At 42.5% G+C, this 15251-nt stretch overlaps 1 protein-coding gene across 5 annotated transcripts in view; it reads left to right on the top strand.

Annotated features, from left to right (window-relative positions):
* The window catches only part of LOC308326355 (A-type potassium channel modulatory protein DPP6-like), an 88019-nt gene that overhangs the window by 53429 nt on the left and 19339 nt on the right, over positions 1-15251 (top strand). For all 5 annotated transcript variants that reach the window (XM_080779173.1, XM_080779171.1, XM_080779172.1 and 2 more), the window contains exons 2-6: positions 6931-7045; positions 8054-8152; positions 13622-13716; positions 13834-13908; positions 14458-14510. In XM_080779173.1, the coding sequence (XP_080635299.1) occupies positions 6931-7045; positions 8054-8152; positions 13622-13716; positions 13834-13908; positions 14458-14510 (437 nt within the window). The remainder of the gene's footprint in view (positions 1-6930; positions 7046-8053; positions 8153-13621; positions 13717-13833; positions 13909-14457; positions 14511-15251) is intronic.

Below are 15251 nucleotides of genomic sequence, written 5' to 3'. Positions count from 1 at the left end.
TAACTGATGTCGAACTAAAACCCCACTGGGTGTGACAAACGGAACAGTCAGTGGAAAGTCATTTGTGCCATGGGGGGTTCTAGGGTGGTTACACCCAAAAGAATGCCCTCGTCAGCAAATATAAAGTGCATCAGTTGAATGTACAGCAAATGCTCCATTACTCCTTTGGCAGTGGGACCATGGTAAAGAGTGCATGTCGATTTTGTGTAAAAAGGGAAAACACAGGTTTATGGTATTGATCGACAGCTAATCTTAAGTGGTTTGAAGTGGTGTTAATGACTACAGTGGCAGAGACAACTCTGGAGGGTGTGAGGGGCTTCTTTGCATCATAAGAATATGATGGGCCCAATTTTCAGTCACACATTTCAGGACCTCCCAAAGAATAATAATGTAGTTAAAACCATTTACTCAGCTCCGTATCACCCAGCATCTAAAAAGTGCTGCAGTGCATCTAGTGCAGAAAATGTGTTGACAACTCGACTCTGTCTCTGAACATCAAATGCAGTCCAAGAGGTGCATTCACATCCAATATTCGACGGGTGCTAGATCACACAGGCTACACTGGAAAGAGGAAAAGCACACCCTTTTACACACACTTTATGCTCCCAAAAATGTTTTATTAAAAGGCGTGAAGTAAATGATGCCCGGAAGAGCGGTGTGCAGATATTTTCCTCCTTCCTGGACTATGAACACCGTCCATGCAGAACTGTATTCAGAACTTTCTGTTTGTTTCTCCCTATAGCATGAAGGGTAAAGTACCTGCAGAAGTGTTTCTGGGACATTGGCTGAGCACCAGGCTGTCACTGGTGCAGCCTAACCTTTCACAAACCATGTGAGACAAGAGGGTGCAGCCTCAACAGAAGGTTTTGGTCAAGCAGCATGGGGGAGGGTAAGGAGAACAAATGGTTCCCTGTCACATGCAGTATTTGGTTGCTTTTCAGGGCAAGGTTGGGTGGCCATGTGGACCAGAGAATCCTCTTGAGGAGCCAGAGGTGTTAAAAGATAGTGGGCGAGATGATGGTGAGGAAAGGGCTTTAATATCTTAGTAGACCTAAGATAAATGTCAGGACCTGCATGATAGGTTGAATCTACTGTATAAGGCAGGAACTGATTTGTGGGGAGGAGTGTAGTGTATTTGGTAAAATGTGCATTATTGCACAGGCTGGTTCTGCTAATGACAAGGTAACTGATTAGGATGTAGGTTAGGGTGTTTCAAGTGTTTTGCTTGTCCAGACTTCATAATGGGAATGTTGCACTGGAGAAGCTCCAATTTGTTCCAACGGAAGCAATACTTTTCTGTTTCAAAATAAACCAACTAGGATAAAGAGTACACTGTGTGGCGGTTCTTATTTGGGATAGAACATCACATCCCCGATTCCCCATGCTGCTGTCAGCAGTAATATTAGTCCACCCCACATCCCCCTTCACCACCCCCCCCCCCCCCCCCCCCCCATCCCACGCCTCCTATGTCTCCACTGCACATCTGACTCCAATGACTCTCTTGGTTCCCTTGGAAACCAGGTGCTGCTTGGAGAGATCAATTTCACACTCCACCAGCAAGCAGGGAGAAAGAGAGATGGTTAGACAAAGAGAAAGTGGGAAGGATAGAGATGGAGAAGGAGGAGAGAGAGAGAGAGAGAGAGAGAGAGAGAGAGAGAGAGAGAGAGAGAGAGAGAGAGATAGAGATAGAGAGAGAAGGAGAGAAGAGAGGAGATAGAGAGCCAAAGAAAAAGAGGAGGAGAGAGAGAGAGACTGACAGACAGAGAGGAAAGAGAGAATAAAGTGGGGCTTATTCTTAAAGGATGATTCATTCTTATTGCCTCTTTGTCTGGAAATGGAATGAAAATAGCAACAAAATATGGATTGAAAGATGTAACTGTTTAGCCCCTTTGGAAAAGTCAGCAGACGGACATAAAGCAACAGGGAAATGCACAGGCTTTGTTATGGCGTGGTGTCTGAAGAGAACAGCGAGTGGAAATGGCTCCACTGCTCATTTATTGATGGAGCTTTCCGAGCTTAGTTTTTATTGTTATCAGCCTCTGTCTGTCCATGCATGCATGCATGCATGCTCTTCAGACAGACTAACGCAAGGAGATGGCTTAATGTAGACATTCAGCATCATATAACTATCAAAATGGGGTGTCCAGCAGTGATTCTCAACCTTTTCCCCTTTGAGACCCTCCCACGCATGCACGCACACTATAAAACACTATATTATACTTCTGTACGATAAATTGCACAAATATCTGATCTACAAGCTCACAATGTGTCTCATTGTGACGCATTGTGAGCATGTAGATCTGAAATGTTCACTCTTTTTTTTAAAACCTTTTGAAAAGTTTTAGACAATAATGACAGGTTGAAAGTGGATGAAATAAAGTTGATGATTGTGTGCAACATGTTTAAAACATGTTAAACACAGACAAGGGTTCATGCCACATGCCTTGTCTGTGATCTTTGGTGCCCCCCAAAGGTGGCCTGTCCTGGACCCCAGGCTGGGAAACACTGGTGTAACACTGGTCCTTATTTCCTTGAGCAGTGATACGCTTTTTCTACTTTCACCATTTGAAGTCAGCCTCAAATTCTGGGGTTAACATTCACCAAAGAGCTATTTTTGCCATAGATTTGGTATAAATGGGGAAAAGAACACACCAATTACCGAGCTACAGTAATCAGGTCGACTTTACTAAGTATAGAGGCTTTCTTTGGACGCATCAGCCAGACATATATAACTATTTATATCTGTATATAATCCCCTTTTTCTTTGCTCATTTCTTTTTCTTTGGGTGGGTTGGGAGGGATTCTTTCTTCTACAATTTGTTAATTTAAAATAATCTAGTTTTATGTTGCATTTAATAGTTGTTATCATTATAATTATTATTACTATATTGTTCCCTTTTTTTGTCAATGGTGGTTGGTGCGGGGGACTGGGGGTAGGATAAAAAAATTAGGCAAGGGGGCAAACTGACTGTAGTTGGCAATCTGAATTATGTTTTATGTGCATTTTTTGTATGCCTACCCGTCACATTAATCTTAAAATGAAATAAAAATGTATGGTGATGACAAGGTGAATAATGCAACTAGAAATTATTCTTTATCCTACAACTCGAGACATTATAGAAATGTCTCCATGTCCATATCAAATTTTACTATTTTTAATAATAATTAATAATGTTAACCATCATCCATTTGTATCTATGGATGTCTCTGCTATAGACTTTTTTTTTCCTTTTTTAGCAAAAGGCCAATGCACACCTCAGAAGGCTAGTGACAGGTGGGGGCAATAGAGCATACATTAAAAAGGGTATCTTTGAAAAACAAAGAAAAGGTCCCACACACTGTCAGACACTTGCCAAAATATTGCTCTTTATTGGGTCGACGTTTCGGTCGACCCAATAAGGAGCAACATTTTGGCAAGTGTCTGACAGTGTGCGGGACCTTTTCTCTGCTATAGACTTATGTACAACTTACAATTCAGGCATTTAGCAGGCGCTCATATTCAGAGCGATTCACAATAAACAATGTAATCACATGACACTGTAATGCAGAGAGACAGTGTAGTGCGGCGTGCCTCAGGTAAACCAAGAACCTAGCATCTGTCTAAACTATATGTACAATATGTGCCCCATGCCATGTTACAGCCAGCAGTTATGGCTTTCATTCATACAGTAATTCATGATAAGCTCTCATGTGTGTTTAAAACATTTGGATCATCTCTCCAACCGACCAGCCTGATGATGTAATGGTGATTGACTTTACAGCTTATACTAGCGTAGTTGCAGCTTTTTTTTACGTATTTGATTTAACGTAAAAGTGAATAGACCAACTGAAACGGTAGATTTGACTTGGATAATATTGAGTGACAGAAGTGTGTAGAAGTGTGACCCTTGCATTGACTCCAAACAGCATCACTACCAGTTAGCCTACAGTACATTATAATGTTTTGATAGTCCAACTCATACAGGCCATATATCAATAGCCAACAAACAGTGCAACTCACTTTTGTGTGGTGACAGACAGTGTGGACATACTGTACTGTACATCTGCACATTGTCACCGCAAAGGAACCGCATAGCTTAAACTGAGTGGGCAGTGCAAATGGCAGTGGTAGCTGCCAGGATTCTCACTCATCTCACAGGTTGCATGACAAACTGGTCATGGTGCTACCTCAGAACGCATACGTAGTCGTATACCCACCTTATATACATATTGTTGTCTATACTGTACCCCGGATTGTTTAAGTTGGAGACAGAGAGAACTCATACAGGATACAGGATTAACAATAACAAGTGAAATTGCAAGTGATGACACAAAAACGTTAGCGTTTGGAACTGGAACACTATGAAATGACGGGGCTTGTAGGCTACGACTTTTTTACACCTACTGTATAAACCTCTCATGTGACAATAAAGTTGAGTTAACAGAAACAAATACCTGCACGTGTACGTACGCACACAGTCACTCCACAGAATTCATCGATTTTTACGGAATGAAGTGAACCCTAAATCTCGGAATAACTGGGTGTGATAGTGATGGTGCTCCACGGCATCACACATTCCCTGCAGCCCAAAATAGAGCCACAGAGCCTATGGGACATGTATTTAAAATTCAGAAACTAGGGTGATTCTGAAGTCATTATACTTTCTAGGACTTGTAGTCCAACCCACTGCTCAATCTGAACAACCCAACGAGCACATGGAATACAGGAGCAGAGGCTTGGAATGTACTGTTTTAACTCAATACTGGGGTGTCTAAATGTTGAGGTAGAGAGGTTTACCAGCATTATGTTGCACAGAGCCAGCTCACACATTTATGGATCAGTGCTCCTTTAGTCAAGTTCAAGAGGAACAGAACTGGATACTTCTTGACTCGACAACATTTCTATCCTCGCCCATGTAATATTAAAGACTTCCCTTGCAGTGCAGTGTTGGGGAAAACGATACCGGCTGTATTTGGCTGTTATCATCCTTGTCTGAAACGCTTGCCATCTTTGGGTGTCGATTTTAAAATGAGCAATGACCTGTAGAATGAACGGTACATGCAGATACAGGGCGTTTATCTCTAAAGCTGTCATACCACCACGAAAGTCTGTCTTTGTTGTGGTCAGAGGTCTGCAGATATTTGCCGATGTCACATGCAGAGAGACAGTGGCGGGTGGCTTTTCTATTAGGATGTGACGAAGGAGATTAATATCCTGCACATATACAACTCCATATCCTTATCTTCAAATCCTCTCTTTTTATGTGAAGATGATACCAATGCAGCAATGAATCATCATATTGATGTGGTTGCCATTTTTCCTAGATACACTCACTGCCTTTGGTATTGATTCGCTTAGCAAGCACATGACAGTGGGTGCAAATGGAGTGTACATGCAGAGAGCACACATTTTTGATTCTCATACAATTTAAATTCATATTTGTTGTAAGGATAGTGACTAATTCCAGCCATCACAAGGCTGTGTCCTATTCTATAAAGCCACCACACACACACACACACACACACACACACACACACACCCACACACACACACACACACACACACACACACACACACACACACACACACACACACACACACACACACACACACACACACACACACACACACACACACACACACACACACACACACACACACACACACACAGAGAGAATGAGTCATGACTCATAGTGAGTCTGGAAGGGGAACATAGCTCCTGTATTTTGTATTGATCCCGAGCAGTTGATTGTCTTGTTACCAATTAAGAGTAGACATGGTCTCTATCTACACAGCCAGACCAAAGCCAACACAACACTGTCACTGGACTACAAGCTAATGAGGTTTGTGCATGCATGCGTGTGTGTGTGCGTGTGTGCACGTGTGCAAGCGTGTTTTTGTGCGCTGTGTGTGAAGAAGCAGTGGTCGCTCGGTTCTAGAAGGCTGATTATGCGATGCTAACGAGACCAGAATGCCGCCTGATTGAATTCATATAACCTTTTGGCCTTTACCACACTCTGGTCTAATCACCACTTCATGTAAAGGCCAGATTTATACCATATCCCAAGTAATCTGCTCACAGTCACACAAGTGCAACACATTGGGAGCTTGTAGATTAGCGCTGAAACAACAGAGCTTTTTAATTCGGCACAGTTAAGAAGCAGGAGTTAGACTATTAATCTGGTATGGAGCGTGTCACGAGGCGTGACGGACGCGAGATTCATAGTAAACTGCAACCTATATCGTCGCAAGGGAATTCAGAGCTATAGAACCCTTACTTGAACAAAGAAATATCACAGTACCTTTAACAGTATTGGCAGCTATAGAGTCCTTTGTGTCTTCAGAATAGATAAATTGTGCAGCCTCTGCCTGCAAATAAATAACCTACATGGGACCAAAGCTGAAGCTGTATCGTTCATATAGCCACAGCATTCAAGTCGGCTGGGCAAGCCTGAGGAAGCTCCAATTGTACGTCCACAAACCGCGGGAAGAAGCCAAAGGATGCACATGGCTGGTAGTCATCCACAGCACAATGAACATCTGTCTATACTTTACCAGTAAGACGCGCAAACGCGGGAAGCGAACGCAGCTGAGACCCTGCAGATCATGTCTGTCTGTCTGTCTGTCTGTCCCGCTGTTACTGTATATGTGGACCTGGTCCCTTTTGTGCCCATATATGGAGCTGAGTGATTGCTGATGCAACACACTCCATATTTGGACGTATAGCGGGACAGACACACACACAGACAGACACACAGACAGACATGATCTGCTAGGTCTCATAGTAAGTGCTCACTGCGTTCGCAATCACTGCGTTCGCAATTATATCGATAATACGTTTGGAATGTCCAATTTGGGAACAAAGCAGCAAACTGTTTTGGTAAAGAGTCCAGTTCAACAACTGCGTGTTTATGAACTAAGTGTGTGAACATGTTTGTGTTTGTTTTCAGGACCTGGTGGGCAGTATCCCGACTCAGCGGAATTGGAAGGGAATAGCCATTGCCCTGCTGGTCATCATCGGCATCCTTTCAATGATCGTCACCTCAGTCATTCTGCTGACCCCTAGTACGTACACACACACACACACACACACGCACGCGCACGCACGCATAAAGTTTTGTAGATGACAAAGTTTGTCCGGTTGAAGATTGCATATTGGTTTTTCAGAGCGGCAAGGTCATCTTCTCGCTAGGTAATGGGCCCTTTTAATGTGTAATGGCATTCAGGCCTGTTTAATGAAAATGATTATGCAGTAATAGCTCCGGTCTTCTGTCAAATTGGCACAGCATCAGAGATGCCATTTGCCAAGAGGTGAAAATTGGCTTTCCCCCTTAAAACTGCAGTCTCTGGCAAAACATTTTTCTAGTTTTCGCGCACACACACACACGTCACTGAAAAGTCTGTCAACGTCAGATTTAAACCAAAGATTTGCTGTCAACCAACCAAGCAACCTTCCATGTGCCATCTTGTGTCTACTATCTAGTGGCTCTCTCCTGTAGCTGTGTGTTACTGGGACTTGCATCCTGTCTATTCCACCCCCATCCATGCTAACTTGCACCAGTGCCTCTGTTCTCTGCAGCAACACCTGCTGTTCAGCTGTCAACGTCAGATTTCATTTTGAGTTTTGGGACAGAGGGAGTTCTAAATAAAGACAAGGCAGGATGATGTGAATTGATGCTCCGAGATCAATAGAGTAATTGTCTCGGCTCATCCTCATTTGTAAACCCTTCTAAATTGCAGTACCCGAGCTCTGTAAAGAGTTCCTGCAAAGTGTTCTCTCCAAGGACAGGAAGTCACATAATAGTCAAACCCCCCCCCCCGCCTCCACCCAACAGTAGAGACATGTTCATGAAGGAGTCCAAGGATTTCTTTATAGGCATCAACCTGTTTATGAAGATCTAACCTTGTAGGAGTAAAGTAAATACAGTATCTTCAGATTTGTTTTTTCGACAGGCCAATGCGACAAGACTTATTCACAATGATCCAGAATTTGACTGTACGGTGTTATGACCCAGAATTGTGCCAAATTAATTTTGTTCATTTTATTTCCCTTTCTGGTGACATACTTGGCAGGCGAAGATGACAGTCTTGCCCTCAAGAAGAAAGTGACAGTGGAGGACGTATTCGGACAAGACCTTCACATCCATTACCCAGATGCCAAATGGCTCAGTGGTAAGACGTGAACAATTTTGACTTTGTCAAACAAGCAAACACACGCTGATCTGTACTATTCATTCATGTGAACAGGACATCATCTTTGGAGTTTAAAAAAAGGGTGTCATGCAAGGTCAATTGACTTTCATAGCAGTGATGGCATTTGTGGTCCAAGCCATAGCCATGGTTAATATCTCGCAAATGACACTCAGACATAATGTTTCGACATTATTTAGCTGTATGCAGGCTCAGATATGAAGTATCGTTTTTCGTTCGTTTTTATTATGATTTTTAAATATATTCATGTATTGTTCGGATAGTTAGGCCTACATACACAGAGAGAGAGAGAGAGAGAGAGAGAGAGAGAGAGAGAGAGAGAGAGAGAGAGAGAGAGTCATAGCACGTCATAGTACATATGTGTAGCATAGTAGTATAGATGTATAGCTTATATGTATAGTTTCATTATAGATATTCCACTGTTACTTTCTTAGCTACGCATGTTTCATGATAAATGTCTTTATGTGATGTATTCCCATGCTTTTGTTCTTGCTTAATGTAAGTCGCTCTGGATTAAGAGCGTCTGCTAAATGCCTAAATTGTAAATTGTAAATTGTAGAGAAAGAAAGAGAGAGAGAGAGAGAGAGAGAGAGAGAGAGAGAGAGAGAGAGAGAGAGATGAGATAGGACATGTAGCAAAGAGCCTCAGTCGCTGCACAAGGACTGAGCCTTAATGGTATTCACTCTAATTGAGCCACCGGGTGCCAGCAAGTACCTTTTTTTTTCCTGTGTACAAAACTACAAACAGGGAGACCTCATACAGTTCATACCATAAGGCTCCAGTGAGTATCTTGCATCCACCACAGTGTGGTGTATATTGTATAATTGTTTGCGCTCATCTCACAGTGAGGAGGTTTTAAGGAAGTATATGCACAAGTGGTTTGCTTATATGTCTTTTTAACATTGATAAATGCATATCAAGTGGTTAAGCTCATGAATGACAGATCTAGTGTGCATAATGAACATGTCAGAAGGTTCATTAGTGCTGTATATCAACATCTAATCACTTCAGGCCCTGTGTCACTGTGTCCTTCACCCAGCCACAGAGGCACGGCAGGAATGTTCTCAGCCCTGGACAAAAGCCACTGTGTGACATTGTTTCTCGTCAACGTTAAATGAATGCAATCAGTCTCGGTTTTGTGCTAAATGACCTTCTGATAAAAAAAACCTAAAAGCAAATCCAATGAGACAACCTTGTACTTCGGTTCCCCCACATCAATATTTTGTGGTCTTCATAATGCATAATTGATCCATGTTGCGCTTTGATCACCGCCTGGCTTGGCAGAATTTTGGCACAGCTCAGAATTACGCTCACCCCCTCATGGACTCTCACGGAGAGGAACAAAGTTTCACCTTCACCCGTATGTGTACTTGTACTAACATTCATTGCCAACCTACATCTCTCTTTTGCAAGGTCGATTATCGCTGGGAGATATTAGTCTGTAAAACATCCAGTGAGAACGGTTCGTGCTAGATCCCGGGAGGTGTAGGCACGGGGTGCGCAGGAACAGTGGAGCGCCCGGATATTGAAACCCTCTTCGGATGGGATTACTTTTCAGGACATCCTATTAAGTAATTGTTACCACAGGACATCTGTAATGTTAATGAACCAGTGTGCACAGGATAAGAGATATCTCGGATTTATTTTGTGATAAAAATGTAGGGTTGATTGCAAGCTACTGCAGCTACATAAGGAGAAGAGACTGGAGCAGCACGGACATTTAGAGCCTTTTATTTAGGTGCTAATGTCCGTGCTGCTCCAGTCTCTTCTCCTTATGCAACTCATGATGTCCTTGCACCTGTGAAGCACCGGATCAGCCGTTTCAGGCTTGAGGCGCGTTGGTAGACTCCCTTTGTTCCTACTGCAGCTACACTCACGTGCATCGAGGACCTCTCTAGGGAAACGCTCGAGAGGCATCCTAACCAGATGCCCGAACCACCTAAGCTGGCTACTTTCCAGGCAAATAAGCAGCGACTCTACTCCGAGTCTCTCTTGCATGACTGAACTTCTCACCCTATCTCTAAGGGAGATGCCAGCCACCCGTCGGAAAAAACTCATTTTGGCCGCTTGTATTTGCGAAGTCGTGACCTTATTCTTTCAGTCATGACAGACACTTCATGACCATAGTTTAGAGTAGGAACGAACATTGCTCGGTAGACAGAGAGCTCATGTTTTTGATTAATGCAAAATGGTGGAAAATCTAGTTAGGCGGTAATGAGCGATTGATTGTAGCCAATCCTGGAGGAAACTATTTTGATTGTACAAACTACGGTTTAAGAGTTCTACCGTAGGCCAAAACATACAGCGGCCTGGTGCCACCATGATGTCAATGTGGAAGGAACAGTTGGGATTATGTGTCTTCTTCCTTGTCCTACTTGGAGTGCGCATGGAAAATCTGACAGCCAATCAATTTGCAAGAATAGCTGCGCACACAGACTCAGAGACACACACACTGGCGCAGCCGCGCACACACACACGCACACAGTACACTTGAGCATACTAACTGTGCTAAACTTTATTACAATGAATCAATTAAACCACACCAACAAATTTGATTGGCTGTATGCAGTTCCTTTGTTTCTGGGATCGAGCTATAATTAATCACTGAAAATTGATTGAGCCTGCCAGCTGGAGGCTGCAAATTATGGGGACTGACACTGACGACAACAAACAGTTCTGTATTTTAAATAACAATTAATTTGAAGAGGTTAGCGTCAATGCTGTTGTAGAATAACTTTATTAATTCATTAATTCATTAATTATGTGCCCAATCAAAATGCAATTTGGCTGAGGGTCCCTATTTCCAGACCAACCTCAGCTCTGTAGCACACAGGGTTGCAAATGTGGGCAGGAGAAATATTGTCGCTGTCAACTTTTACAGTGTCAAGCTAAAGTGGTGAAAACAGCAGATCTACAAGCTCACAATGCATCGCATCGTGACATATTGTGTTCATCTGCTATATTCACTATTTCTGAAAATTGTCGTTCCACTTCCTGAAAGGTTACACTTTTGGACATACAAGGTTTCCACCCGACAGCTATACAAAAACATCCTATATCACAAGACCATATTGCCAGCACGGATCTTGCCATCAAATTGATTTGAGCTTCATCCTGACACCCTGGACTTAAGCCTGCACTAGCAATGTCAACTCTTGGCAATAAAAGAGGGATATACTGGATTATATCTATCGCTGCAAAATGTCATCAACTGTAACAGTTGTCATGAACCACATTCAGCCAACATGATATCAGATATTGAGCCAAGCAGTCCTCAGCCTCGTCTGTACTCCGCCTTAATTGTCTCCACCAGGCCGAAGGCATGGGGAGAGAGTATGTTTTGCACGTCCGTCCGTCCGCCGTGTGTGTGTCCGTCCGTCCGTCCGTGTATAGCTAATCTCCGGCACCGTTGACCCGGACGATGCCAAACTTTGCACACACTCCCTGGATGCAAACGACGAACCTCTGCCCCAATTTCTCCACAACGGCCTGTTATAGCGCCACCATGAGGCCAACTTTTGCAAAACACATTTTTGTAGATTACTCCTACACGTTTTATCCATACACCATGCAAATCGGTATACACAATCTCTATAGTCATGTGATCAACACGGATCTGTCCGCTTCCCCATATTACATCCCCATTGGCTAAAATTGCCTTCCAAAGTTTGCAGAATTGCAAACTTTAACACAGCGTGCCATTTCCGTGCAATTATGCACACACATTCCCACTAGGCAGAGGAAGAAATGCCACTTAAACATTTTCAAATCAGCCTCGTGGTGTACAGTATGCGCAAACCTTTGCTGTACATTTTTCGCATCTGCCTGTTACAGCACCACCATCAGGCCGATGTTTAGCAAAACACAGTTCTTGCACAGTTTTTATCCATACTGTACGTCACACACATCGGGATACACTATCTCTATAGCCATGTGAACACAGAGCCGTTAGATTTTTCATATAATTCTTTTTCATATATTACTCCTACACAAATGCTAGGAGACCTGTGCCCCGAGGGGCACTTTTTCTAGCTGGTTCCATTTCAAAACATTTCAGCAGTATTAAAGTAACCTTAAGTTTGTAAAAGTCATGTCTTGCAATCTGCGACATATTGCTTACAATGTCATGGGAACCAGCCTGGACCTCGACACGTCCGTTGAGAAAAAGGGGTTGACTTTCCACCACGACACAAAACCATGAAAATATAACAGCACACTGTACATTATGCCCAAGAGTATTAAATCCAGGTTAATGAGCTCCAACGTACAGTATATTTGTCCTGTAAACGGGGATGGATGAAAACATTCCAGATATGCCTTATCAGGAGAACGAGAGGCTCCTCTCTGTGGTGCAGTGTGGTCTCTCATGGGAGGAGAGGCTCCATGCATGGAACACAAGGTGGAGCGGACAGTGACACATGGCACTGGTCCAATGCTGGGAAAAGTACTGTTTTTTTCTTAAGTAAAAGTATCAATACTGCAATGTAGATGTACTCTGTAACAAGTAAAAGTCTGGAATTCAAAATTGACTTGAGTAAAAGTGCAAAAGTATTGGCATAAAAATGTACCTGAAGTACCAATACTAAATGTACTCATTGTGCAGAATGTCCCATTTCAGGTAGGTTTTCAAATGTATAATAATAATAAGATTTTGAAAATAGCAGATGTACAAGGTCGTTATTTTGAAATGGCCGAAATGTATATAGGGCAAGCTAAGAGCAAGTGGTTAGTGTACTTTTGTAACTAGTGGAGTAAAAGTACAATATTTGGACCCGAGATGTAGTGGAGTAGAAGTAAAAGTATTGGAAATTGGAAATACTCAGGTAAAGTACAAATACCTGAAGATTGTACTAAGTAAATGTACTTTCCACCACTGCAGCCACAAGTTTGTACATCACGCACGCACGCACGCACGCACACACACACACAGTTGACTCCGTCCGCTATAGTGCTGCAGTAACTAGTATTCCAGTTAATGGCTCAAACTCAATATCTGTCAATAGCCGTTTCATTAACAACACGTATCGATATTAACAGCCTGGTGCGTGTCCAAGACACAGTACGTGCTTTAGAGAAGACTATCCAGGGATAGACTAAATTAAAGCAGGCAGAAAATACTGCCTGTGGAGTGTTACTGTCTGTCTATGCTGTGTGTGTGTGTGTGTGTGTGTGTGTGTGTGTGTGTGTGTGTGTGTGTGTGTGTGTGTGTGTGTGTGTGTGTGTGCTGTGTGTAATGTGTCCTGCTGATGTTACGGACAATGATACTTTGGCAGTAGTCTAGACGTCGGACGCACGCACACACGCGCACACGCACCCACACACACACACACACACACACACACACACACACGTTAGGGTCAATTATTAAATATACTGTAGCAAAAACTAAAATATCAATAATGTTTAATATGGAATATGTGTCATTTCCAGATAACGAGCTGCTGTACCGTACAAGAGATGGGGACGTTGTCAAACTGGACATTGACACGAAGAGGAGGGTCATTGTGGTGGAGAGCAAAATGTTTGTAAGTGTCAACATTCTGTGCATTTTATTTTACTATTATAGATTTTTTTGCTACATTTTGTTAAGTTGCAGAAAGCACTAATTGCATCTAACAAGATGTTCTCCAAACCTCAACCAGGAAGCATACAAAGCCACCAAATACCAAGTGTCTCCTGACATGCAGCATGTGCTGCTGGCCTTTGGCGTAACCCCAGTGAGTGCACTCTTCCGTCATGCTACTGTGCCTCCTCGTATCACATGTTTTTTGACTAATACTATCACAAAAGATGTTTGTCGACTACCTTTTTTCACCGACGAAAACTAAATGGAAACTAAATGAAAACTAAGCTAGGATGACTAAAACTAAGACTAAATATATTGACAATTTCGTCAACAAATAAAAACTAGACTAAAATGTTAGGAAGGGACTAGTGGACAAGAGATCCAGTACAAGTCATTTTACACTTGGTTGCATGCTGAAAATAGCAGATCTACAAGCTCACACCGTGTCGCAGCACGGCGTGTTGTGAGCTTGTAGATCGGCTATTTTCAGCAAGTGTAAAATCAGTCATTACGACGGCAACAAGACCCGCCAAAATACATTTTAGTCGACTATTATACTTAGTTGACTAAAACTAGACTAACACTAAAACATTCCAGGTGACTATTCAAGAGACTGAGACTAAGACTAAAATCAAAATCAACACTGACATGTTTCCATTTGTTCCACTGACTGCTTGATGCCGTGTGTTTGGTTCTACAGGTGTACAAGCACTCCTACACAGCCAGTTATATCATCTGCAGTCTCGTTACACCGTAAGTAAGACCACCTGCAGCATACCAGTCTTTATATATTTTTTATTACACAGCTGGCACCGTGGCACCGTTGGAGGTGCGACAAAGAAAGCAGGAAGACCATCCTTCTGTATGAAATAATAGCCCTTTTGTGTCAACTGTCTATTTATTATTTTATGTAAGTCGCCGTGTAATAAGTGGGATAATGTCTGGCTAGCTGTCCAGACATTATCCCTTGCATATCATCTACAGCCTTGTTACACCACAAGTAAGACTAGTCTTTCAGAGTACAGTACCAGTTCTCTGTAATGTGACCTGTTAGTGCTGCCACCTTGTGGGGCTAATTTGAATCCCATCCATTCTTATGTGGCACACATACAAAAAAAATATGGCCTGTTTTTAGGTCTTCATCCATCTATGTCAGCATACTTCACTAAATGTTCCAGATTTATACGCAGTCGAGCAAGATCAGCGTATGTTAAAATAGACTGTGGGTGATTGCTTAAACGCCCTGCAGGGTAGCAAACTCATCCTATGAATGACTGTGCATGAGGGCAGCAGTTTTACAACATCTTGTAAAACACGTTTTACAACACTAAAATAAATAAGGCGGGGGGGATGATTAAAAAGACATTCATATATAGCATACATATATATATATCCCAATTTAACCATTTAACCAACTCAATTTGGTATGCATGCTAGATGCTCAACTGTGTACACTTTCGGAGATAAACTGGTGATTTTACAGTGTATTGTTGA

This window comes from Protomyctophum bolini, assembly GCF_963924005.1.
Source record: "Protomyctophum bolini genome assembly, chromosome: 12".
Classification (NCBI taxonomy): domain Eukaryota; kingdom Metazoa; phylum Chordata; class Actinopteri; order Myctophiformes; family Myctophidae; genus Protomyctophum; species Protomyctophum bolini.
The sequence above is the reverse complement of the archived record's forward strand: the minus strand, read 5'-3'. Positions and strand labels throughout refer to the sequence as shown.